This window comes from Helicoverpa armigera, chromosome 17 (genome assembly GCF_030705265.1).
Source record: "Helicoverpa armigera isolate CAAS_96S chromosome 17, ASM3070526v1, whole genome shotgun sequence".
NCBI lineage: Eukaryota > Metazoa > Arthropoda > Insecta > Lepidoptera > Noctuidae > Helicoverpa > Helicoverpa armigera.
In genome coordinates, this window is record NC_087136.1 from 5,885,085 (window position 1) to 5,910,284 (window position 25,200).

General features: G+C 35.3%; 3 protein-coding genes across 3 annotated transcripts; 2 read left to right on the forward strand and 1 right to left on the reverse strand.

The window, feature by feature from the left end:
• The first annotated feature begins 10,312 nt into the window (after positions 1-10,312).
• LOC110374383 (acyl-CoA Delta-9 desaturase) lies at positions 10,313-13,463 on the forward strand. The gene is made up of 5 exons (XM_021332060.3): positions 10,313-10,580; positions 11,024-11,154; positions 11,946-12,151; positions 12,496-12,681; positions 12,962-13,463. The coding sequence occupies exons 1-5, from the start codon at positions 10,388-10,390 to the stop codon at positions 13,245-13,247; spliced, it is 1,002 nt and encodes a 333-aa protein (XP_021187735.3). The 5' UTR covers positions 10,313-10,387; the 3' UTR covers positions 13,248-13,463.
• A 4,576-nt stretch (positions 13,464-18,039) lies between these two features.
• On the forward strand, positions 18,040-19,067 carry LOC110374363 (uncharacterized). Its single transcript, XM_021332040.3, has one exon. It carries the CDS (start codon positions 18,159-18,161, stop codon positions 18,834-18,836), a length of 678 nt encoding a protein of 225 aa, XP_021187715.2. The 5' UTR covers positions 18,040-18,158; the 3' UTR covers positions 18,837-19,067.
• An 850-nt stretch (positions 19,068-19,917) lies between these two features.
• Positions 19,918-24,077, reverse strand: LOC110374366 (microfibrillar-associated protein 1). The gene is made up of 9 exons (XM_021332042.3): positions 23,815-24,077; positions 23,501-23,697; positions 23,064-23,275; positions 22,575-22,687; positions 22,197-22,378; positions 21,914-22,038; positions 21,426-21,569; positions 21,014-21,110; positions 19,918-20,706 (listed from the first exon to the last, which is right to left on the reverse strand). The coding sequence occupies exons 1-9, from the start codon at positions 23,885-23,887 to the stop codon at positions 20,521-20,523; spliced, it is 1,329 nt and encodes a 442-aa protein (XP_021187717.1). The 5' UTR covers positions 23,888-24,077; the 3' UTR covers positions 19,918-20,520.
• Positions 24,078-25,200: the final 1,123 nt, after the last annotated feature.

Sequence of the window (25,200 nt, forward strand, 5' to 3'; positions counted from 1 at the left end):
AGAAACTCTTAACATTGTCATTAATCATCAGTCGACTATTTAGTACTGTTGAAAATTGTATGTAATATACAGAAAGTCCTCAAAACCAAGGTTTTCATAGGTGCCCGATTTTTTTGCAAAAGAGTGTAAGTATTAACGACTTATTTTCATGCTTTTATATTTTAGACATTCATAGACTTACACTATTTTCCCGCTATTAACTATTTACTAAATAATATATTTTTTGTTCTACCAATTTCACTCGAAAGGATCAAAATGGTTTGTGTGACTATACGTGAAGTATGATAGGCACGCACACAGCCGCGACGCTAGTCTGCGCGGTTTTTTGCGTTGAATTACCTAAAGTTGACATCGCGCGCCGAGCGTACACGCTCTTAAGCCTCTTACTGTAACCGCTAATTGGCTCCAATCTTGAAGTTCTATATTAAGATTGGGGATAGACAAGTTACATAAGCGACAAAAGCTTTGCCTATTTATTCCTCAAAATGACTATCTTCTGGTTAGTGGCTAATTCTGGTAATTTCTGGTAATTAGTAACTTAGAAAAAATATCCAATTTATTTTCAAAGTGAAACGTATAAAATTGCAATATCACCACGGTCTAACAACACTTTCACACTGGCCCATTTTATACGCGCGTAGCAAAACCAACCTCCACACTTTTTGAACAACAAAAAGCTATCGCTCGGTTTAGCTGTCAATTGTTTCCCGTCGCGCTTATACGGTTGTCACCACAGCCCTTATTACCCAAGCGATATTACTCGGAAAAACCGTGCGGAAAATCCGCTAGTGTTAAAGCTCTGTAATACCAAATCCGCCTGGAAAAAACTAGGCCAGCTTTCTAGGCTAGGAATTGTAATTCAGGTACAAAAATCCCGCGTTTCGTTAGCCACGGCAGGTCATACATTATGAACGAAAGCCGGCCACCCGGCAATGAGTAATTGTCGGTATAAATCCTAATTCAGTGCATTACATCAGTACTGGTAGCGGTTCAGGGTAATACAGATTTATTAACATTCACACTAAATTGTATACAGGTTATTATTACTTTGAGCTGTTTTGAAATGGCGATCCAGGTATCCGCATACTATAACTGGCACGTGTATTTTTTAATTTCAAAAAAATCATCATCCATTGTTTAGATAATCCCAAAACTAATTAATTGAAAACTCTTGAAAACTACTGTCTACTACTAAATATAGCCAATAATAAATATACTAAATAATGTAATAAATATAGCTTGTTGCTAATAAATAAACGATTTAGAACTAAATAAAATCATACAAACTTTCAGCAGCACATAATACAGCTGCTTTTCAAATTCAATTTCTCAACAGTTTATTTACAATTCCAGCTATTTACTTTATTAGTGGTTACTAGTTTGGAAAACTATCTACTTTCTTAGTAAAGATCTGAGGCAAAGATTTCTCAAACAGTGGTATAGTCTAACCAACTTTGACATAACTTTAAAGTTCTAAAGTCCCGATACAAAGATAAACTTATTAAATACGAAACTAAGACCATGTTGCCGATTGTGAGATTATTATATTCCGTTAGTTAACGAGTTGTGCGACCTCAGACGAAACTTGTCGAAATTAATCTTCTTAAGTTCCAAGTATTTATGTGCGTAGATATAGTCTGTAATTTTCTTTACGGGATATTGAACTATCGTGATAATTCTACAGTACATATGTGTAACTGTTTATTGAGACAGAAATATGTTAATAGATGTTAATAAAAAATATTTTTTTAAGCATTGATACTAAAAATATGTAGATAGCCCCAAAAAGCCTAAAAAGAAACCCTCGTTTACAAATTCACCCCTTATAAATAACAATAGTATTCAGTATTCAGAATAACAGTTATACAGAACAATTTTTGTCAATCCCAATCGGCAAACATCACGTTTCAGCCCTAAAGTCATGCAAATGAATATACCCGTCCGTCCATGTTCTCGTCCAATGACAATAAAATCCTACCCAACGGCGGATACCATATTTTTACGACCGGTTTCACTACCCAGCGGGCTGTTTGCTAATTAACCGTACTGGAAAATCCTACTCCTACTCATATTATAAATGTTGAAAGTTTGTATGTATGGATGTTTGTTCCTCTCACGCTAAAACTGCTGGATGGATTTTGATTACACTTGGCAGTTATATAGATTATTTATCAGAATAATATACAAGCAACTTTTTACTAAGGTGCGGGAAGTAGCTCCCACGAAAAGCGAGTGAATCCTAAGGTAGAAGCTTGGTATTATAATATAATTTTAATTTCTCTTCATGATGTCAATTTTTAAAGCTGTCAGCGTAACGCTGACCGGGCATAGAGCTGCACCATTCATATTCGTTAGCTCTCGCTGACTGCAAGTGACAGCGTCATTTATTGTTCTTTTTTACGCCCACAGATGGCAGTGGAACGTTCTAAATACAGCCCACTGAAAACCTACGTGAAAAACTTTAATGCACTCCGCTAAAACCTAGGAAATGCTCGGGGCTATTGTAAGTGGAAATATATTCAGTTTTTTATCCGTTCTTCGGGTTCCATCTTAAGGTTAAATAGAAGCATACAAACAAACAAATATGCATTGAAATTCAGATATTTCCAGAGAAAAATACAGAATGTATAAAAAGTTTTCTTCACGTTTTCTTTTTATACTTTTAATTTAAAAATAGAATTATTAACTTATTTTATTGGCATGGAAATTATTCTTAAAAATGTACTCTATTTTGTAATATTCTATTATTGTTAAGTTAAAATCCTATCTACTGGAAAATAACATAAAACTAAATTGTACAGATAGAATCTTTAGAGAGATTATTAAAAGCACTCACGAACCGGTAGAAAATTTAATTATAGTGTTGAGAAAAATATTGCTTTTTCTCTTCAATTTTACACTAAATCTTCAGTTTTATAACGTCACTATTTTTAAGTACTCGCATTATCTAACACGCCACACGCCGTTCTAGAAGAATCTCATTATCTTGTAAAGAGCAAAAATTCTTTCAGAAGCTCACGGTAAAGTGCGATGCACTCCTTTAAATAATTACGTCTATTAAAATTAAAATGAAAGATGAAAACATACCTTTGCGCGAGAGTAGCTTTTAACAACAATTACTGAGCACGGGGGTGGTCTGTTGTTAGAATATGAGCATGTATTTAAAGAAGACACCCACGAAGTACACTCGCAGGCAATAAAGATCGGTCAATTGTAAAACAATCGTTAGGGGTTAAAAAGATGTTGAAATTATGTAACATCAAACAAGAAAAGTCTTTCAGTTTTAGTTGTCCATTTTATATTAAAATCAACAATTCTATAGGACACTGAGATAACGCAGACCGAACAAACAATGACCAACTTTTTCAATGTTTAAAACGTCCGAAATAATTTTTTCAGCCATATATGATAAAAATAATTCAATGCCATAATAGTATTTGAATTCAGCTTAAGTATTTCGTTAACTTCATAACAGTGCTCAGTAATGCAAATATTTCTTAAGCGTCCCGGATTCACTGTCTTCAAGTGTAAAACTTTAAACTACAGATGTACTCGAACAACCACATATATTGGATCGTGTATACTAGCATCAAACAACTACCCGGACATGTCCTTAAACACCATCCAAAGTTTAGCCTTTAAACTTTATCGATCACAACTTTATCAATAGTCGGTCCGTTCACAAATAAGGTAGACTAACCGATACTAACTGAGATTTACAACGTAAGTTTTGAATATAGAAACAGAAATGTACATATTGATTACCAAAACTATAGCGTGCCAGTGCTAATCCAACAATTGGTATATCAACCTTCATGTTAAGGCTACTTGAAAATACGTTACGTTTTACGTATAATCCAGATTTTTTGCTAACTATTTAATGATCGAAATTCAAAAAAATATTCCACAGTTTTTATTAAAAAATAATTTAACATTTGCACCAAAAAAAGGTTTATGAATCACTTCGGGTAGACATAATTCATAAACATCTGTCGGAGCAATAAAGCTTTAACGATGGTAAGACTTGCCGGCCCTACGTTTCATATATGACACAAAAGTGCGTTACAGTTATTAAACGCAACATTCTGGACAGTATATCATTAAAACTTCGTTTATACCACAAAAAATAACAGACATTTTCTTTTTATTTTCCATTTTTATGTTGCACTTAAAAAAATATTTAAATCCTGTTGCGTGGTTTTTATGTTTTACGTTACAGTAGTGTATGAAATGAAATTATTAAAGAGCGTTTAACAAGGTTTTTAAGGATACTGCGATGTCCGTATATTATTAAATAAATAATAACAATAAGAACATAATTTGAATACTTAACTTACTGCTTCTGTGGGATTGTCGTGCTTATGGTTTTCTACATTTCTACAGACGACTTTCCATTGTTTTATTCAAACCGAGATACATAAAACAAAAAGATGAAAGTCATATTGTTCTGAAGCGTCAGCCGTAACTTTAAGTAGCCTTTTTCATATATGCTAATAAGGATCGTAGAGGGCTCTTTCATTAACATCATTTTCTATTTACAAAGACTTGCATAATATTAAAAATATTTTAAGACAAACTAAGGTGACCTCGGTAAAACCAGACGCACTGGACGTAAAAAAATATGAGATGTAAACATGTTTTGATCCTCTAATTTATATCTTTTTGAAACTTGTTAGACTGTAGTTACAGTTCTAAAGTTTTGAAAAGATACTCTTCTCAAATATAATATGCCATGTCGTCATTGATTCAATACTTATGGATAGATATCGGTACTACAATAAAAACCTAATCGATGTTTCAAACCCAGAGAAAACCTCTCGAGACATTGAAATTTTAGACATTGATGAATTTTACTACTTTGGTGGGTAACCTCAAAGCTCTACTTTTAATTGGAGTTTGCTCCAAAAACTCCGGACCACGGAGGGGCTCAGAAAATAAAATAATTTAAACTTTTTTATTTCTATAAAAGGCTGTGACCTTCATGGCTGAGTGCTGAGATTTTCTTCACGCTTGAAAAATTTGTATTCAAAAAACAACAAGGTAAAGCAGGTTCAAAAAGCTTATAAGTAAATCTGAACAAATTGAAAATAAACGCTTAGTTCAATAACCTTTGAAAATTCTTTGTCGCTGGCTTAGCACTTTGTGAAAAACGGCTAGGTTTAAGTGGCACGTGTGTTTTATGTCTAAATATAAAAATACCTTCCCACTGTAACAGAACGATACATTTACGATCTGAGCTCGCATTTGTATTGGACAAACTTTATATGAAACTCTGAGTAAGCAAGTCTTTATTTGAATCAATAAAAGGGAGTTATTCTTCGCTGTGCTGAAGGAAACTTGTGTTTTCTACTTTCATTGTTGTTTCAAACATGCACAGCGATTTCGTTAACTTCGAACTTGATGCTGGGAGCGAACTTGCACTGTTCACTTTTAATGGTCGGGTCTCGATCTAAGGTTATTCATCCTTTTCCATTCTGTCTTATTATTTTCTTCGCTGGAAGCGCAATCAGGTTTGTCATTTTACATCTCAGTAAATATTTATATTCTAAAGGTAGTGAACTCCGAGACTGAAATGTTTATTTTTAAAATAACTATTCCCAGCATAAGTGCCCAGCAATTTAATTTTTACGGCGTCAGCAAAAATATGAAGGTTTCAACTAAACAGAAAATAAATAAAGCAACAGAACAAATTATTTGTAGGCTAGATCTGACGTTGATTAAGTTTAATGCACTGTTACATAATTACTTGCCGCGAGAACGGCAAAATTGTGAATGGAAAGCATTACATAATTATGAATTTATTAGGCAAATTTGGTTCTAGGTAATTTCGTTTCGGCAACACATAATACTCAATTATAATAACAACATGGTGAATATAATTTTATTTGCGGCCTCCTTAATGAAAATGAATGGTTTTGTATTGTCATTACCGCGTATCACTTATTGCGTTTGAATGGACACTTTAATGGAAGGCAAAATAAAATGTTTTTAAAAGCGTTATTTGTACTCTACCATAGTAGGGAAAAAGTGTACACTTAGTTTTTCACTTAACAAAGTTCAGGTATTCTAAAACTCATTGTGGGAACTGTAAACTTTTAAATATTTTTGAACTCCCTATTTCGCCAAAGTCCGTCTAAAAGGTCCTTTGGGCCATAAACGCGATAGGAAACAATAACAAGCAAATATTATCAGCAGGGGTGCTTCATAACCGTGTTTATGTCTTTATCGACGGCCAGGGTTGCCATATAAATCGACGTCACGTGACGTTTCCTACCATCTATGTAATAAGCTTCTACGTAGGTTGTAATCGTAGAGGTTTTATTAAACATTATGTTGTTTAGTTATTGAAGTCATTATGTTTTGGTTTATTAGTATGTATGACATTGGTTGTAAGCTATTTGTTATCGAAATAAATGTAGTCGTAAATAAATTCGTATATAATAGAGAATTTGATGGGCGTAGCTCCGCTTTGGGTAGTTTTTTTTATTCGCATGGGAGAAATAAAAATCTTTATACCTAACTTGATCATTAACATTCATAGTAAGTATGTGTGGCCATACATATATTTCATAATTTGATTTTTTAATATTTAGAAAATTGTATTTTATGAGTTTAAACAAACCAGTATTTTCGTTACTACCAAAGCGATATTTTCCGAATTTCCACCAAAGAACACGCTTAGATTAATAAACATTTTGGCGATCCCCCAAAACCGCAAACTACAGGTAGTGGTGTATAGCAACCAACCTTCACCGCAACCAATAGATAATTGGCTGACCAATCGTTTATGCATGAACACCGGCCGGCGAGAACCAAGCGAATGATGAATTAGAGATCGCGATAAATTAAACTTAGATTCAAAATAAGGTAAAAACTGGACTATCCATTAGACGGTTGTGGGGGTTTTAAGACTAAAAGGGTTTTTACTAAACTGAACTTTAAATATTTTAAAACTTCACACATGCCAGTAACAGATCTTATGTATTTTGTTCGAGAAACTTTTTGCTCCCTGTGATAAGTAGGTAGGTACGATTGAATGATTCATTGATATATTGAAATGGTTTTAGACATATACGCAAAAAAACGAAGTTATCAAATCAAATGAATAAAACAGTAGTTAACATAAAACCCAAAACGCTTGTAAATTAATTACAACTGCGAAGATGATAATACAAAAAAAATGTATAGGTATAAGTGATTAATTAAATTACTTCTAAAGCTAATATAAGTATACATGACAATATATGAAGATAAACTTTGAAATTTCAATGCTTCCACTTAGCACGCGTAAAGGAAACTTAATACCACTTACTTAGCTTACTTACCTATATTAACAACTTTAAGTACTGCTATATGACTTCGTGTAATGGCGCCAAACTAGGTTTTGAGTTACGTTAGAAACTAGACTTGAACTGGAATTAGATTTCATGTGTAGAATTCTGTACGTAGCCTGCTCTTTTATGCTTGCTTAGCACTGACACGCTTTTAAGGAGAACGAAATAAGTAAAATAATAAGAAGCAAGAATACTGAATATTATTATATTAATAAATAAGAAAAATAAATATCATTTTGTGAATTAGTATCAGGTTTGAGCATGATTGTGCATGGACATAGGGGAAGGGGACGACCAAAGGAACGATGGATGAAATGCGAGAAAGAATGTAACTGGTGAAATGACGGCAGATAGTAGATAGTAAAATTGAGATGAGGGCAAGTGAATAATACTAATCTTTTACTATTTTGAAGAAGTGTTACAGATTCGTATTATAAATAAGTTCATCCACGATCTATCTACCTATAAATTGTGTTCAAATGTTCAGCAATACAGATCTGTAACAAAACACACACACATAAAGCTGTAAACTCATCGCGAGGTAACTCTTTCAAACGACCTTGTTCGCAATCGAATTTCCACAACCCCGTGAACAGTTGTAAACGAATGATTGCAACCAGCATGCACCTTGATTTTACTATGGACTTGCACGTTGCTAGTTTGAATAATCACACTTATCGATATCATATGCTATCGGTATCGAATACAGTAGCTAATTAAATTGTTAATTACAGGTCATTTTCTGTAGAACTGGTTCTTCAAACCATTCAGACAGAATTTCTTCTTCTCAACGAAAACCATGGAAAGTGGTGAAGGCCGGGCGTTTTTGCGGCCTGTCTTTTGTAAATCTGACCCTCAAAATGTGCTGATTTTCAGTTTTCTTTGAATATATGACTTTTCATCTTTGATGACTTTTTATCTAATCGTATGCTTAGATACAGCTACAAGGAAGAACTCTGAGCTTGCTGATGGCAAAAAAATATGCCAAAAAAATCTTCCAAAATTCACTAACAAGGGTTCCAATAATGCGCTTGCCTGCGTAACGATATCGTCTACAAAATAATGTCGGCGAATCTACAATCATGGTACATTTAGAGCGTAAATAAGAGCCCCAAGTGACGAAACGTTTTCCGATAATGGACCCATTAAAAGGTCTCACTACTGAGGCTGAGATTTTTTATTAATATTTTTATGCAACATTGGGTTTTATATGCGTTTAGAGCCTAATTAACTCTCCCTTTTGGGGCATAAACTAATCTTTATGCGTACTTTGGTTAGCCACGTGTGTGTAACTGGTTAATTGATTGATTTTCGCTTATAGCGATATCTGTAGTACAAAATGGATCTGTGAGTAAAGTGTTCAATTACGTACTATTTTTATAAATGATGTGGTTTTACGGCAAAATAAAAAGCCAACCTTGGCTTTTAACCTTAACTTTTTGATGAATGCGAAAGAACAGGCACTAACCCCAATTTTCCATTCTAGATAAGAGCAGGAAATTAAAACATTTTACACAAAGAAGCGTTATGGACAAAAGAAAAATTCTTCATCAAAAAAAGTAGCGAAAATAATAAGACAAAACAAACAAGTATCAAGTGTTAAAATCCTAACTCACGCAAAGAACAAAGATTTAGAAAAGCCAAGAAAGAAAATTTACCTTGAAAGTTTTCTTCCAACGTAGGTCGGTAATAAGTAACACCACGGGAGGCTATAAATTCCGCTAAGAAACCGCGTTTATACTCGATACCCGCAACATTAATACAGATTTTCTAAGATTATTGTAACTTACTCTTTGGAGAGTCGTGGGAAAGTTCTTTCATCTAAAAAAAAGTGTTAAGAGAAATATATTGGCGTACCGAGCACTACAACGTAGCGGTCTTTGCGGTCTTAATAAAACTAGAAGTTATTACCTACCATTGTTTCGCTGTAGTAGTTTAAAATACCTCAAAATATTATATTCTGGCTTTAATATTAGAAATATGCATCTCTGTCTGTCTGTGTTAAAGAATTATTACGTTAAAGCGGTTGAACTGCATGAGATAAAATGTGACGGTCATATGCAATTTCTTAAGTCAGTGATTTGACATGCTTTATGGAGTAGCAAGATCCATGGCACGCTAATAATATTTCAACCTACTCATGAGACAATAACCTACATAATATATAAGACCGTACGCATTACAAATTCATCATGCCAACTGTCGAATGTAGTGAGACTGACTTGTTTTTTTTTCATACATTTTAACGGAAAAATTGGTGATCGGTCTATTTTCCGCAAGAAAATTAGTTACCAAATTGACACGTGTATATCGGTGACAATATAAAACGCGAATCAAAACAAGTTCGACATAGGTAACAGACTGATTACAAAATCAAACAATGTCGTAATGAATAACCTGGATACTTACTAATACCGGATATATTTACATTTAGAAGAGCTATATTTCTTAACGAGATTCATCGAAATACAATGAACTATTGAATGTTAATTAGTGATTCGTAATATATTTAGTTCATTGTAAATACAAAGGTTCTGCTCATAGTTTATTGGGCTTATCAATGCTGTGGAATATTATCAATGAGATGATGAATTTTAGCCACCGTGATATACAGTTTATGTTGAAAATGCTCATCAAACCACTTCAATCTATTGCAGTTTTACGATAATAGTCCCATATTCGTAACTCTATATTCCGAATACAATAAATCTATGATCGATATATAGCATACGCCATGATGTTTAATTTATCATTCAAACACTAAATTCTGCTAAACTTATGCTTCCTGACAAAGCCGATATAACAAACGACCATAATTAAATTTTAGCATAATTGAAAACAATTAATTGCTCACTGACTCCTAGTTTCATTAAATTGTGGTTTAGTCGCATGTAATTATGTGTCCAGTCTATTTACCTATTGTTCTGAATACATAATAATATATGCCTTTTGTATCGCAAGTCACTAGAGTTTATTTAACTGACCACGAGCTACCCACTGCAGTCAAACGTCGGTATAATCCCGACGGTCGCAGGTACAAACAAAAATAAACAATGGACAACAACACGAACAAAATTAAACGTGGCATAACTCTAAGTGAAATAGTTCAGAATTTCGAGAAAAATTTAGGATTCAAAAATGAGATAAAGTGGTCGAGTTTTATATTTATAACTCTGTATCATGTGCTGGCTGTGTATTGGTGTTACCACTACGCTTTCCCGGTGAAATGGCAGTCTCTTATTTTTGGTAAGTAATAAGTTATTTTGGTACCCAATCCGACTACTTCTCGGCATTAAGCTTCCATTTCATTTTAACTTATACCCACTAACAAAAAGGGCATTTAGAAAGATCTCAGAAAATAGATCGCCCATTTTATCACGCAAAAGCTATCTTTAAATCATAGTTATTGAAGTACATAACTGCGGGTTTCTATCTCTTTTGTAATACTAAAGGTTATATTCCCTTAGCTAAGACATACAAAAACTCCTACGTACACTGTCTATTATTATGAACAGACGTATCTTGACAACATCCAAATTGTATTATTAAGAAAAACTTATTCTAAATGCCACCCACTCACAATAAGCACTAGCTTTAATAATAACGTCAAACGTTATGCAACTTTAAACACCTATGCGATCTTAATTAACTTTTCAGCAATTTAATTAAACAACTAATTGTGTTTGCAGCTCTGATTATGTACGTGGCATCTGGATTCGGTATAACTGGGGGCGCTCACCGTCTATGGACACACAAATCTTACAAAGCAAGGCTGCCTCTCAAACTATTTCTGCTTTTATGCTTCTCCAGTGCAGGCCAGGTGAACAAACCTTAATTGAATATTTGAGTTGCTTAACGTGTTTATATTTGTGCAGATCATTTTATTTTAAGCACTTATAAGTTGTAAGCTATTAATTCAACAAAAGGGAATGTAGTTTACTGTTGAGTTAGAAAATCAGGGCTGTGCCCAGCACAGCTTATACTGAGATATACCCCTTGCCACACTGGTTCTTTTTTTTTCTTGTATACTTTTTGTTTTTTTTCAATGACTGTATGTGTGGCTAAATAAATGGTTTAAATGGTTTAAATAGAAAATCATCTTTATAATAACCGTTACTAATTTCAATCCTTTAGTGATCTTTTGTCTGCGTCAGGATCCCTGTCACAACTCTCTGGTCCTCTCGAAATACATATAGAGAGTTGCTACCTAATTGCTACCAGCTACCATTATTTGCTAGTTCTGGAGGGTAGCAATTAAGTAGCAACTTCAGGTGTAAAAAAAACCTCAATACTTTTGTGCCGTTTCTTCACATTGGGAAAATTGACAGCCATCCTGATATCAGAATGGCTGTCACCTTTAGATGCTGAATATCTTCAAAACCACGAGGGTAGCAATTGGTAGCAACTAATGGTTGGTAGCTGGTAGCAATTAGATAGAAACTCTTTATATGTATTATTCTAGAGGATCGAAGAGTTGTGATAGCGATCCTGACGCAGACGATCTTTTGAGCTCACAAATGCTCGTAAGTGGTCTTTCAAACAGTCTTGTATAAAAGGTCTTCAACTTTCAATTTATACTGCGTTAAACAATGTGTTAAACAATCTTCGCAGAATTCCCTTCTTCACTGGGTCCGCGATCACCGAGTCCACCACAAATACAGTGACACAGATGCAGACCCTCACAACGCGAACCGAGGTCTCTTCTTCTCTCACATCGGCTGGCTCATGATGAAGAAGAATAACGAAGTCATTCTCCGCGGAAAACAAATGGATATGAGTGACATCGAGAACGATCCAGTTATTCAGTTCTATGAAAGGTTAGTGCCGTATTAATTACACCCTTGTTCGCTAAATAATAAATAACGACGATCAATCTCTTGAACATTGAATCTTAAAGAACAGCACTTTCAATCTACTAGCAAAAATAAACTACGACCACCAACCCGTTTGCCAGGAGTTAATAAACAGCTGAAAACTTTGCAATCAACTGAAATTGAGACTTGTTCGAAACTTAATTAGTAGCCACTCCTTTGGAATATCAGAAGCCATAAATTTTATTACCAATTTGTTATACAATCGTTGTTAAGTTCAATAGCAAAGAAATGCAATATCTTCATGATACGATGATTCGAGACCATTTAAATAATTAAAATGATTTCAGAAACTTCACATTACTCAAGCTGACATTCTGCTATGTTCTGCCTACAATGATAGGCGTTGTGTTGTGGAATGAGGACTGGAAGTGCGCCGTCGCCTGGCAATGTTTCATCAGGTTCCTCGGAATGTTCCACAGTGAACTCACTGTCAACAGCCTCGCACACGCTTATGGATACAGACCTTACAACAAGTAAGTTTATTTACATTCATGAAGATAGTTGTTTGTCCTAGTAACAACGTTGATTCTCGGATAATTAAACTCCAGTCTTCGTAAACAACGCCTATTTCTAACCATAATATTGTTACTCAATTTCCGTTAAAATTACAAACTTCCAATATCTTCCATCAGGCTTTTGTTGACAACGTACTTTAGTCACTAACAACTTCTCATGTTGAATGTCGCACCTTTTATATACTTATCCCGAATTTAATTTAGTTTCAAGACAGACTTATGTATGTTTATGTTACAGGAATATAATACCAGCTGAGAATCGATTTGTCGCTACATGCACGCTCGGCGAAGGTTGGCACAACTACCACCATGCATTTCCCTTCGACTACAAGGCAGCTGAACATTTTGACGTGCTCAACTTCGCCACAACTTTCATAAGGTTCTTCGAGAAAATAGGCTGGGCATACGACTTGCGGGAAGCAAGTGCAGATGTGATTAATTCCATGGCAAAGAGATTAGGCGATGGCACTCCGGTCCATTTCCCCGTAGCCACAGACACACTAAACGAAAGAGCTGCGGGGTGAGATACTGCTGTCTATAAAGACACGGAACTTTAAAAGCAGAATACAGTCAACGATGATTATAGTCGAGCATAAGTGTGCAGCAGTAGTCGACAAACATAGATATAGGAAATCATAGAAACTAATAAGTCCAAGTCTGAATTAAAACTTATGTATTAAGAAACCTAAATGTTACATAAACTTCTGTGAAATTAAAATTAAACTAAATTAAAATACATACTACCTAGTTTGTTCTTACAGCAAAAAAGATATTCAATACTTACTCTAACTACCCGTCTTAGCACGTAAATCGGATAACGAAATAAATTATTTATTAAGAAACCTAAATGTTATACAAACTCCTGTGAAATTAAAATAAAACTAAATTAAAATGCATATACCTAGTTTGTCCTTACAGCAAAAAAGTTATTCAATACTTATTCTAACTTCCCATCTTAGCGCATAAATCAGATATTTCCACAATAATGGGAGGGTTTTATACTTCTTATTGAGGGGTATCCATTAACGAAATAAATTATGTGTTAAGAAACCTAAATTTTACATGAACTTCTATGAACTTAAAATAAAACTTAATTAAAATGCATAGTACCTAGTTTTTTCTTACAGCAAAAAAGTTGTTCAATACTTATTCTAACTACCCTTCACCGCATAAATTATTTTCTTCCATACAAGGATAATAATGAGCAGGATCTGGTTGTGGGCCCACACTTCTCTGATGTAGAACAGGTTTAAATCTTCCGAAAGATGGACCTGTCATCTTGGATTGATCAAATTGCCATCCATACTTCCAACTTTCACACTCTATGAACCGATACTTCTTATCGGGAGGTGTCGAATAACGTTTCTTTAAATACACTTCTCTGGGCTTCGTGTATAAGAGTTTTCTTTCCTTTTCTGGTACCGGTAACATTGCAACGATAATTTCCTTCTTTTCACGCATTTGAATCCAGTCTGAATCCGTCATGGGCACTTTCAGCTTGTGTTCAGCCGCCAGGATATGATCTCTCGTGACATTTACCATCTCAGCGGTCACAATACTCTTTGCAATATCGGCCTCAGTGTAGTTTGTAGGTTCTCTGTTCAGAACAGCCACAGCCTGGCCTTTAAGGTAGCGATTCGTCCATTGCAGGCGAATCCATTTCTCTTTTTCGAAGGTTGCGGTAATAACAGGTATTTCAACGGGGTCTGTCAACTTTCGCGACATTTTTCTACACTGCACTGTGGTGAGTGAGTAATATGAAATTATTTTCGGACCATTTTTTGGATTTTTTCAGATTTCTTGCATGTCACTTTACCCTGACACTTTGCTGTTACTTCATAAAGACGAGTGTAAAGAAATAAAACATAATGGACTAATAAATACAATAAAATTATAAGATCTTAATCATGATTGTGCTTAGTCCATTTTTTTAACATGACCTAAAAACATACTACTATTAGTAGATCATTGGCGTTAGGTATATAGATAATCAAACTCTTTCTCAAGGTGAAAATAAAAACTGATACAAAAAAAAAAACAATTTAGGTTGACATTTTGTTAGATGCTGTCACCCATTTTAATAGGTGTTTTACTTTTGTATTTTGTTACTTGATTTTATTTTTTATTATAAGCAATGCCTCTAATCGACATAAATAATCCGGAAATAATAAAGTTCCTCATTGAAAATTATCAAAAAAATGCGAAATTGCGGATGAGATGGAATACGATTAATGCAGATAAATTGCAAAAAGCGGCCACTCTACAGCGCGAGGAGAAAGGTTATCAGCAAACAGATGTCCTTAAAGCAAGCATAACCTCAGGACTGAGCGCACTATCTAAGGACTACAAGTCTGATGCAAGGAACAGACGACTCAAAGCTATTAATGATGGTACTCATATACCAGCCGTAGCTGATATGAGAAAAGGTCATTCTATTGTTGATCTTGGACTTGGCAATACCAAAGATGACCCTAGACTGGGTCGACCGGACACAGACCTATCTATCGATCCTATAATGCGACCAATTGACCCAAAGGAGAAGAAGATTCTCCACAAAGGCCGTCCAGATTTTGGTCGTGTAGAGTATTTAAAAAAGCGGGTTCGTACAATTCCAGAGGACAGATATTATTTTGCTGAAACCAGTAATTGGATTTATGGCTGGAGACTAAAGGATAGTTACTTAGGCAAGAAGGCACATGGTCCTGAACACGGTCGTGTGTGGCATTTGGCTCGCGAGAAGAGCCGCACTGGGCCATCTCCCGATCCGATACACTACAATAGTGCAAAACGATTATCAAATTGCACAGTATGAACTTATTGGGTGTTTTTACTTTTGATTATGATTTATTTATTACTTAACTTTAATACTACAAAATAATTTTATAGATTTTTTTAATTATCTATTATTTTGCTGTGTTCTTATAATTGAAATAAATAATAATATCTAATTGTACTATGTTTAATATGAAAGAACATTCGAGCCTCAATTCGGTTTCTTGATCATGCCTCATCCAATGCCACCCAATTATTTATTCAACAATTTTAGTACGTTTTATGGTATTGTTGAGAGTAGGTATTGTAAATTATTAGTATGTCCTGTACAGACGGTTTGTACGTTTCGGCCTGAAACGATGGCCAACGAAACACTTGAGACAACTTTCTGTTCTAAAATAATCCCCTAAAATAACAAAAATTCTATGTTTTCGTATAGAATTTTTGTGTAGAGAAGAACCAAGAACACAATGTTTTTTTTTTCAGAATAATAAATCCTCTACCTATACTATAATTTTTTTTTCGTTTTTGAAAGGTTTTTCGTTTAGATTTTGATGATTTTGGACATGTTCTCAAAAATGTCATCTATACATTCGAAAGACTTTTACTTTTGAGTAGTATTATTTTATTTTATATTTTTACAGTTTTTATTTATATTTTTTACGAAATAACAAAATGCCTTTCGACTACTCAGATCCAAGATTACAGCTATTCTTGACTGAAAGACGCGTTCAAGATAATCTACGTTGTATGCGCTGGTTTCTTAAACATAAAGATGAAATGATTAGCGATGCTGCGGTACACTCTGCAAAAAACAAACATTATACTGAAGAGCAGATAAAAAAGACTGTAGTAGAAGCAAACATTAAGGTCTTGAGTAACCAGCATGCCTTTAGTAGCCTTCATCGAAGAAAGCGTGTGTTAACTGATTCGGCGGACGCCACTGCTTTGAATCAATTCCTCATGAAAGCAGTTGTGCCTTCTGTCATGAAGCCCGTGGACGTCAAACATTCTAGAATTCTTTATAAGCAACTAGCATCTGGTGGTGGCCGTAAAGCTTATCTCAATGCTAGAAAATATAAGTTACCCGAACAGAAATATCATGACTGCGTAACTACTAGCAGCGTCTATGGATGGGCATTAAAAGAAAGTCTTGTAGGATGTAGCGCGCCAAAGTTTAGACGCTACGCCACATTCGCCCGTGAACTACTGAATTCAGGAGTTCACATGGATCCACCTCATTACGAACCACCAGCGGAAAGGTTTTACAAGAAATGCATTGGATTCGAATAGCTTTCTGAATGTTGCTGTATTTCAGCAAATTAGCCAAACATTTACTTTCTATTCCCATAACATTGTGTACAACACCAATAAAATCGATCATGGCAAAACATTAGTTTTTTACTTTACGGTATTTTATAAATACTTATCTATCATATGTGGTTAAAACCCCAGCGTTCTATAACAGAGTACAAAAGTGGCCCTGTGAACGGAACCAGCACTAGGCTGAAAACAACTGCATCAAATTACAAGTAACGAGTACCTACCTAATTATTAGATAGTTTCGTCACATTTGTGAATAAGTGGGTTCATTGACCGAGGACATTGCTGGAATCCCACGAGAAACGGCACATTTCAACAAAACATTTTCTAACGGTCACAATGGGACAAAAAACTTTTATCATCTACTCACCCACTGTACCCACCGCACACCGGAGCTCGGAGTTCAAACTTTTATTTAGCCCTAAAACTAGAATGTTGGTGCCTAGGTGGTGCTTCAGTTTTTAATATAGGTACAGTCAGATTTTCTTCACCGTAAAAACTAGTTCCGATTTTCCTTAGTGTTCGCGTTAGATTCGTCAAGGAAATATGCGGAAGGACTACGTATAAACCTACTCTGGTGGTGGTACCTACTAAGGTCTGTATTACACTAGTAGTGATTTTTGCGTAAAATTATCAACAATAATTCGCAACTCAACAAAACTCTTCCAATGAAATGGTGAAGAGCAGTAGCGGATCATTTAATTGTGACGACACACTTATGTCTTCCTTAATGACTCGTCTATGTACGCTCTTATTTACTTCCTTGTGGAATCCCTTATGTACTTCCGTTATTTTGTTTACTAATGTACTTTCCTTGTATACTTCCTTACATACTCTTATGTATTCACCTTATAAACACCCTGACCTACCCATATGTGCCTAGGTAGGTACTCCCAGTTTGTGTAAGTGTGCTATGTACCTACTAACTCATAATTTTACGAATGTATTTTGTTGTGATGTTTCAGCCATATCGGATGGATGTGCCCATTACCAAATCAAATCAAAGATCATTTATTCAAACTTGGCTGCAAGACAGCACTTTTGAACGTCAGAAGTTTACAAAAGACAGTCCCCAAAACGCCCACCCTTGACCACTTCCTACCTATGTGTTTTTGCTGGGAAGAAGTGGCGCAACAAACTTCCCAGCAAACCTTATTTGAGAGCTGGATCTGCCCCTAATACAAAATCAAAAAACTAAGTTAGATGTCACCCATTGTCGATATCAGTGACAATTTTATTGACAGTGATCTTGAGAAAACTTTATGATTTTGTAAGAGTTGTAAGGCTTTAATTTTATAACTATAATTTGCTTGCTAATCTATTTATTTTAAATACCCAAGATGCCGCCACTTGATATGACTAATCCAGATATAATGAGGTTTTTCATAGAAAACTATGAAAAAACTACGCGTCTTCGCCTAAAATGGAACCATCTTCACGGCGACAAATTGGCAAAAGCGGCTACTTTAAAACGAGAAGAAAAAGGATATTTTTTAACTGATGTCATACAAGAAAACATGGCTGCTGGTATGCAAACCATAATCAGAGATAGTATATCAGGAGCTGAAAACAGAAGGAAAAAACCTATTCGAGATGCGACCCATATACCGGCCTTAGCTGATATGAGAAAGGGGCATTCTATCGTTGATGTCGGTCTTGGTGATCCTAAGAATGATCCGCGGTTATCACGACCCGACACAGATCTCACAATGGACCCTGTAATGCGGCCAATGGACCCGAAACAAAAACAGATCATCTATAAAGGTCTCCCACACTTTGGTCGATTAGCATACCTTAAGCAACGAAACAAAATAGCTCCCGAGGACAAGTACTATTTAAGAGAATCTTCTGGATGGACTTGTGGATGGCGCCTCAAGGACAGCTGTTTTGGAAGGAATGCACCAACGTTCGGTCGTGTGTGGCTCCTGACACGAGACTCTGCAAGCCGCAGTGGAGCGCAACCTGATCCTGCCCATTATAAAGCAGTGGAACTCCCAGGACCTAAAAAATGTCCATAAATTTATTAAGTGACCTTTTCCAAATTTCAGGGTATCCACTTATTGCCAACGCTAGTACTAGAATCGCCTACGTTAATTTGGATATAGTTAGTTAATTTTGGCGCTGATTGTACAACTTCGAGAGTATTTTATAACTTTTAAGTTACGTTTACGTTTATAGGATATCTTATAATTTTGATAGGATTAGTTTTATTTGATAACTTAGTGGTTTAATAAATTTTTAAGACTTTATTTTATTTGTATGTTTCGGATGCCGTGTCACAATAATTTCAGAGCAAGTGCCGCCTACCACGGTTTTCTATTGAATAAAATAAAAGAAGGTTTGTAATCTCTTCAAAGTTTAGTGGGGTCAATTAAGAAACTAGAACAAATCGCGTAAGTTGTATAAGTTGGCACAACAGATAGTAGGTAAGCCTTAAGACTTGAAGACATAAATCAAGTTAAAATCTCCTATGTCGTCGCTTCGCTTGCGCGCGTTATATAAAAGTTGGTAACGATAGAAGTTCCTTGTTAAATCCGTTCGAAGTCGTAAGACTTGGCTGATGAATACAGGGTTCATGCTAAGAATCCACTTGACGATTTAGAACAGTTTTGATGAGACCACAACCCATAATATAGGCAAGTAGACTTAAATATTTTGAAGTTAAAATAAATTCGGATTTGGTGTAATTTAATCGTTTATTGCATATAGGTAGGGAAACTATGAAATATCCCGCTTAGTTTACTGCGTTGTTCTTCAACAAGGTTGTAGTAAGTACATAAGAAACCTACTTGGAAGTGTAGTGGAACTCGAGACCCGTGTAGATACATCTAGTTAATCGTATCTGTGAACACGACTTCTTAGTAGATTGGTTTTGATAGGTACTCAAGCTGATGCAAGTATAGGACGAGAGTTTAGGTGGTAGTCTCGCAAAATCGTGCCTTCCTTTCATCGGCAGCGGTCGATTTCTATCAACAGTCAGCGCTATCGTCCATACATATCTATGCAATATATTTGCTGAAAATTGAATGATGATTGAGATTCTGATTGAATAATGGGATCAATATTTATGAGTAAATTCGTAAAATAAAACAACAAAAAATCAATTTTGAACACTTTATTTTTCACAATACTTATTTATGAATTATAATTACCTATCCTATTATTTACAGTCATCAGTAACGCAGTAAGAACATTTTGTACACGCCACACCGAATTAGTTCACTTAGGATTAGTTAGTTGAAATTTTCAGATAACCAACAAAAAACACAGTAAACGTAAAAACAGATTAATAGATATACTTTTACTGTAATACTAGCTTCCGCCCGCGGTTTCACCCGCGTCCCGAGATAACTGCTTGGTGACAAAAATATATCTACCACTACTATTATCTACTATCCTATGTCCTTCTCCCGGGTCTAAGCTACCTCACCTCAAATTTTCAGCTTAAACGGGTCAGCCATTCTCGAGTTATAAAATGTGTAACTAACACGACTTTCTTTTATGTAATAGATTTCATTGATAAATGGAAGCCGACCCCAACATAGTTAGGAAAAGTCTCGAATGGTGAGATTTCATTGACAGTCAGATTTCCATGCATATCTCCTCTTAGCCAATTATGACCAATCTTAAGCAAACCAATTCATGTTGTATGTGTAAAAAATATAAAAAAGGCTACAGTCTTTTGACATGACAATACATTTATCACACATTATGCTTCCTCTTAGCGGAGGGTTTATCGAAAACTTGTTTCATGCCGCCTCGGAAGTTAGCTAGCCTTGCGGCTGCGCCCTCGTTGCTCCAGGCAGAATCAAACTCTGTGGTGTCTTGGTCAACGAGATGAGTGTATTTTGTCCGACCTGAACGACCGAATTTCTTTACTTGCATCACCTGTTAAAAATAAAGTTATGTTTAATTTTGTGTAGTCATTTGGGCTTGATTGGACTACATCTATCTTATTATAAAACGTGGTCTTAAAAAGGTAATAACTTTAATACCACTAGGTAAAAATCACCATACATACAGGCCTCATTCATTTAGAACAAATATATGCTCTAAACCTGGTATTAAACTACTTTTTAATTCCACGTTTTATAATAAAATGGAATGGGTTTTTTGGTTCAATATTTATGATAATGGCAATTAGATTTTTCCAGTGCCTTGTTTTGAAATATTCCATTACATAATGATATCTTACCTTAGGTAAAACAGTCTTATCAAAGTGATCATCCAGAGTTGGACCAGAGAAGTCTTGTTTGAACACTTCGTCTTCTTTGTCCAAGTAGAAGGCACCTCTGAAAATTAAATTACAAATTCAGATTACGTATAAAATTGAATGTATAGTTATGCAAAGTAAATAAAAAAAAGCGAATAAATTATAGATAATAGATACGTAAATCAATAGACATGGCCAAAATATAAGTCAAAACTATATTATGCATCTGCACGGTGCAAGTAGCTGGAGCAATTTAACATGCGCAAGTGACAAAAATGTATTAACCAACATGCGCAAGCTACTTGCACCGTTATAGTAGATGCACCGTTAGCCTGGGAGACTATTTCAAAACCTTTTAAATTCTATAGTAACGCCGTCTATTATAATTACTAACCTGTGATAGTATTTTTGCAGGAACTTGTATTTGCCCTTCACGGATTTGTTGGTAACGAGTTTCGGGTTCAGACGCTGTTCCACGCGACGTTCCTCTTCCGTCATGTTACGCATACGCTCGATTGAAAGCAACTCCTTTTCGACACTGGAAATAAAATGCGAAAATCATTATTTTTGGACATTAGATCATTTGTTTTCATAGGCACGAAAAACTTGTCATTACATATGTATATTTACAACAACAAACATATAATTAAGTACCTACAGAGTAAAATGCATTTCAATAGTGCTGGTACACATTTAGGAGACCTTATAAAAACTGTTGTCATTTGAAGATAGGAAAGTAGGTACATGTTAAATTGCGGCTTTAAATACATGAAATAGCCGGAATTTAGTTTTAGAACAATAGACATGGTGTTATGTAATAATGTACATTCTTATTACTGGGGTACAATTTATTTCTATAAAGACAAAAAAAGGTTTACTCACGCTTCTCGTTCCTCCTTGTCGCGTTTGATGCGCTTCATTTCACGCAGCTTCCACGCTTCGTACTCAAGCTCGTCATTTTCGTCGTCAGTACATACGTCGTTTATATTGCCTTCTTTTTGTTCACCCTGTAATATATTGGCACATAAAAACAAAAAAAAAATGCGGGCAACTGATTAAAATAGCCAGTCAATCAACCAGCTAACTCTTGCATACGATTATAGGCTACATTTTATTCAGTTTTCTTTCAAGACAGGTAAAGATAGATATGACATATTTAACAAACCTGTGTACTCCTTTGTTCCGACCGAATAGTCTCTTCAACAAGTTTCAAAGCTTCCCTTCTCCTTTCTTCTTTTTCTTTCCTGGCTTCTACTTCTTCCTTCTTTTGCTGCTTAACTTTACGCTCTCGCTCTTGCACAGTCATTCTGTCTGACGCTCTTACGAACACAGGTTTGACGCGCGGGCCTAGAAACGTGGAAGAAGATTTAACTACAGATAGATAGGATTCTTTTTTTTGGGATTGTATATCATACTTTACACTAAAATTAAAAAGGCGAAAGTATATGAGTTATTATTATAGTAAACCGTGTGCTAGAAAAATTTACAAGTCCAATCATGTAGCATTGCTAGTTAAAAGTAGATACTTAATATACTACTATACCTGTATCTTCTTCACTGTCTGTATACTCAGTGTCTGATGAACCACTCTCTTCCTTGTCTCCATCCAACATTTCCTCATCATCATCCCTTCCAAGAACCTCCTTCTCAGCTTCCCTGTAAGGGTAAATCAATTTGTTATTTACCTTTTGTCAGCTATTTCCTCATGCTTTAGAATAACTAGGCTAAGCATCTAAAAGCTGCTTTTATTGCTAGATACTCTTTATTGTTAAACCAGTTGCTCTATAAACCAATTGAATATGTGTTTAACGTTCAGGTGTTGCACCACACAGATGCATTTATTTATTCATATATCCATTTATTTAAAGGATTATACCATTGGTTTTTTTACATACTACATCTTTATAATGGTGAGAAGTCCTAAATCATTGTGAAAAAATATTTGTCATGTACTCGAACACAAAACATAGCATATTCATCATTCATATTCTGGTATATAGCACATTCTTCTTTTAAAACTGACTATTCATACCTGGCTGCAAGCTTTGCTTTGAGAGCCTGTCGGCGCCTCTCAATCTCTTCCTCGTCAAGTTCATCCTCACTCTCAGAAGAGTCCCGGGCTTCCTCTACGCTGGTATCAGATTCTACTTCTGGTTCTGCATCAATGATCTCCGGTTTATGTTCTGCTCGCCGTGGTGGGGACTTCGCTGCTTGACGTAATCGACGGAGACGAGGATCGTCCACCTAGGATATTTTAATGATAAACTTGAAATAACAATGGATTTATACTTGATATAATTTTATATAGAGCCAAAATTTAATAATAACAAGTCATTTTGAAGGCAAAAGGGTTTTTTAATACTTACTACCAGGTTTGAATTTGAATACAAGACAAAAAGTGGGAGTTTTGATTACCTACTGTAAGCAAACATAAATTACAACACATTAAGAAAACATATTAAGACTAACCTCTTTCTCAGAATCACTAAGATGTTCTTCTTTCTTACTGATGATTTGTGGTAAGGTCTGCTGTCTACGGTCTGGTTTCTGCTGCTCTATAAAATCCTCTGTGTCAGACTCTTCTGAGGATGAAGCGCCCTGGGCATAATCTGGCTTTTTACCCGATATGTACCTCTGAACCTTTACTTTTTGCATAGAAATTTCTCCTGTAAATCAAAGACAAGGATTGAGCTTTCGAAAACTTATTTCAAGACAGTTTTAGTTTTGGCAATGGAATAGTCTGTACAACGAATTATAAATGCAATTTTATAATGAAAACTCACCCTTTTCATTTCGAATGGGCACAGCACCAGCCGTGCTCTGTATCCCAACGGGTTGGGCTGGTAGCACGTTCATCTTGGCTTCAGCACTAAATAGTTTAGTGAGGAGTAATGTAGGAAGACTCGACGAGGATTAAGGCTGATTACTTAAAACACAGTTAAACAAGCATTTAAGTTAAATAAAATTACGAGAATACACAATGGAATACAATAAACATGTCCCCAAGATTTGACATTAAAATTAAACTGACAGTAGTGACAGTGGGAGTCAGACAACATCGTTAGCTATTTTTATTTAATCTATGACATGTATGCTAATCTGAAAAAAAAGCTACCAAAACGTTAATTTTTATGATGTGATAGTTCTTCGCGAACTTCCTCCTGCCCATACCTACCATCAACAGTTACTGCGCAAGGACCTCAGTTCACCAGTCTGCCTGCCACATTCATAGAGATCCCTTTCTGTCTTACATTCTTCTTTTTCATCTTTTATCATATAATTGATTCTGTTTTCTGACAACTTCACTAAAAAGATTGACAATTACCATACAATCACACATCAGCAAGAATTATTGAAAATCCCATTACGCGAAAATCACCGAGTAAAAATATGTGACAAATACAAATTTTTTAATTCGAAATACATAATTATCGAATATTCGAAATACATAGTATTTTCATTTGGAGAGCAACCTGAAGAAGAAGTTAGTTATTTCTCATGTTGAAATATAATTGCAAGATTTATTGTTACACCAAACTCTTCATAAAATACGGAAAAGAAAATAATATTGCCATCAAACGACAAGTGTGTACATCAGAATTCGGTAAAGCAGTCGTTATGAGACCGCGATTAGGTTTTGGAAAAAGTCTGGGACAGATCATCATTTATAGGCAAGTACCGATTTCATATAAATAAAATGTTTGGCTCGACAAATACCGGCCACCAGCTATCACTTCTTGCTACAGCATCAAGCTGTTTACTGGAACTAATGTCTTCGGTTGTAGCCAATTCAATAACTAACTCGCTAATTTAAGAGATGAAATACAATATACTTTTATGTATATAATAATTGTCTCACTATAGCGTAGAAAATGAAGATATAAATATATAAAAATAGAGTAGGTATGGCAAAGGTACCTACTCTACTTATACGTTCTTTGAGAAAGCTTTAAGGTGTCAAATTGCGAAAGGGACTGCTACACGGAGAGGCCCACTCTCTAACTGCATGTTTGATAACCGCAACTGTGCATGTGCGTTCCAGCTATCGTGCAGCTTGTTCATGAGGAACCCTTGGCTTAGTAACAGCAGTGTATGCATCGATCGATTAAAGGTTGGTGGATCCCGGTTCAGCCCGGTTGCCATTTGAACATCTTTGGCAGTCGTTACGA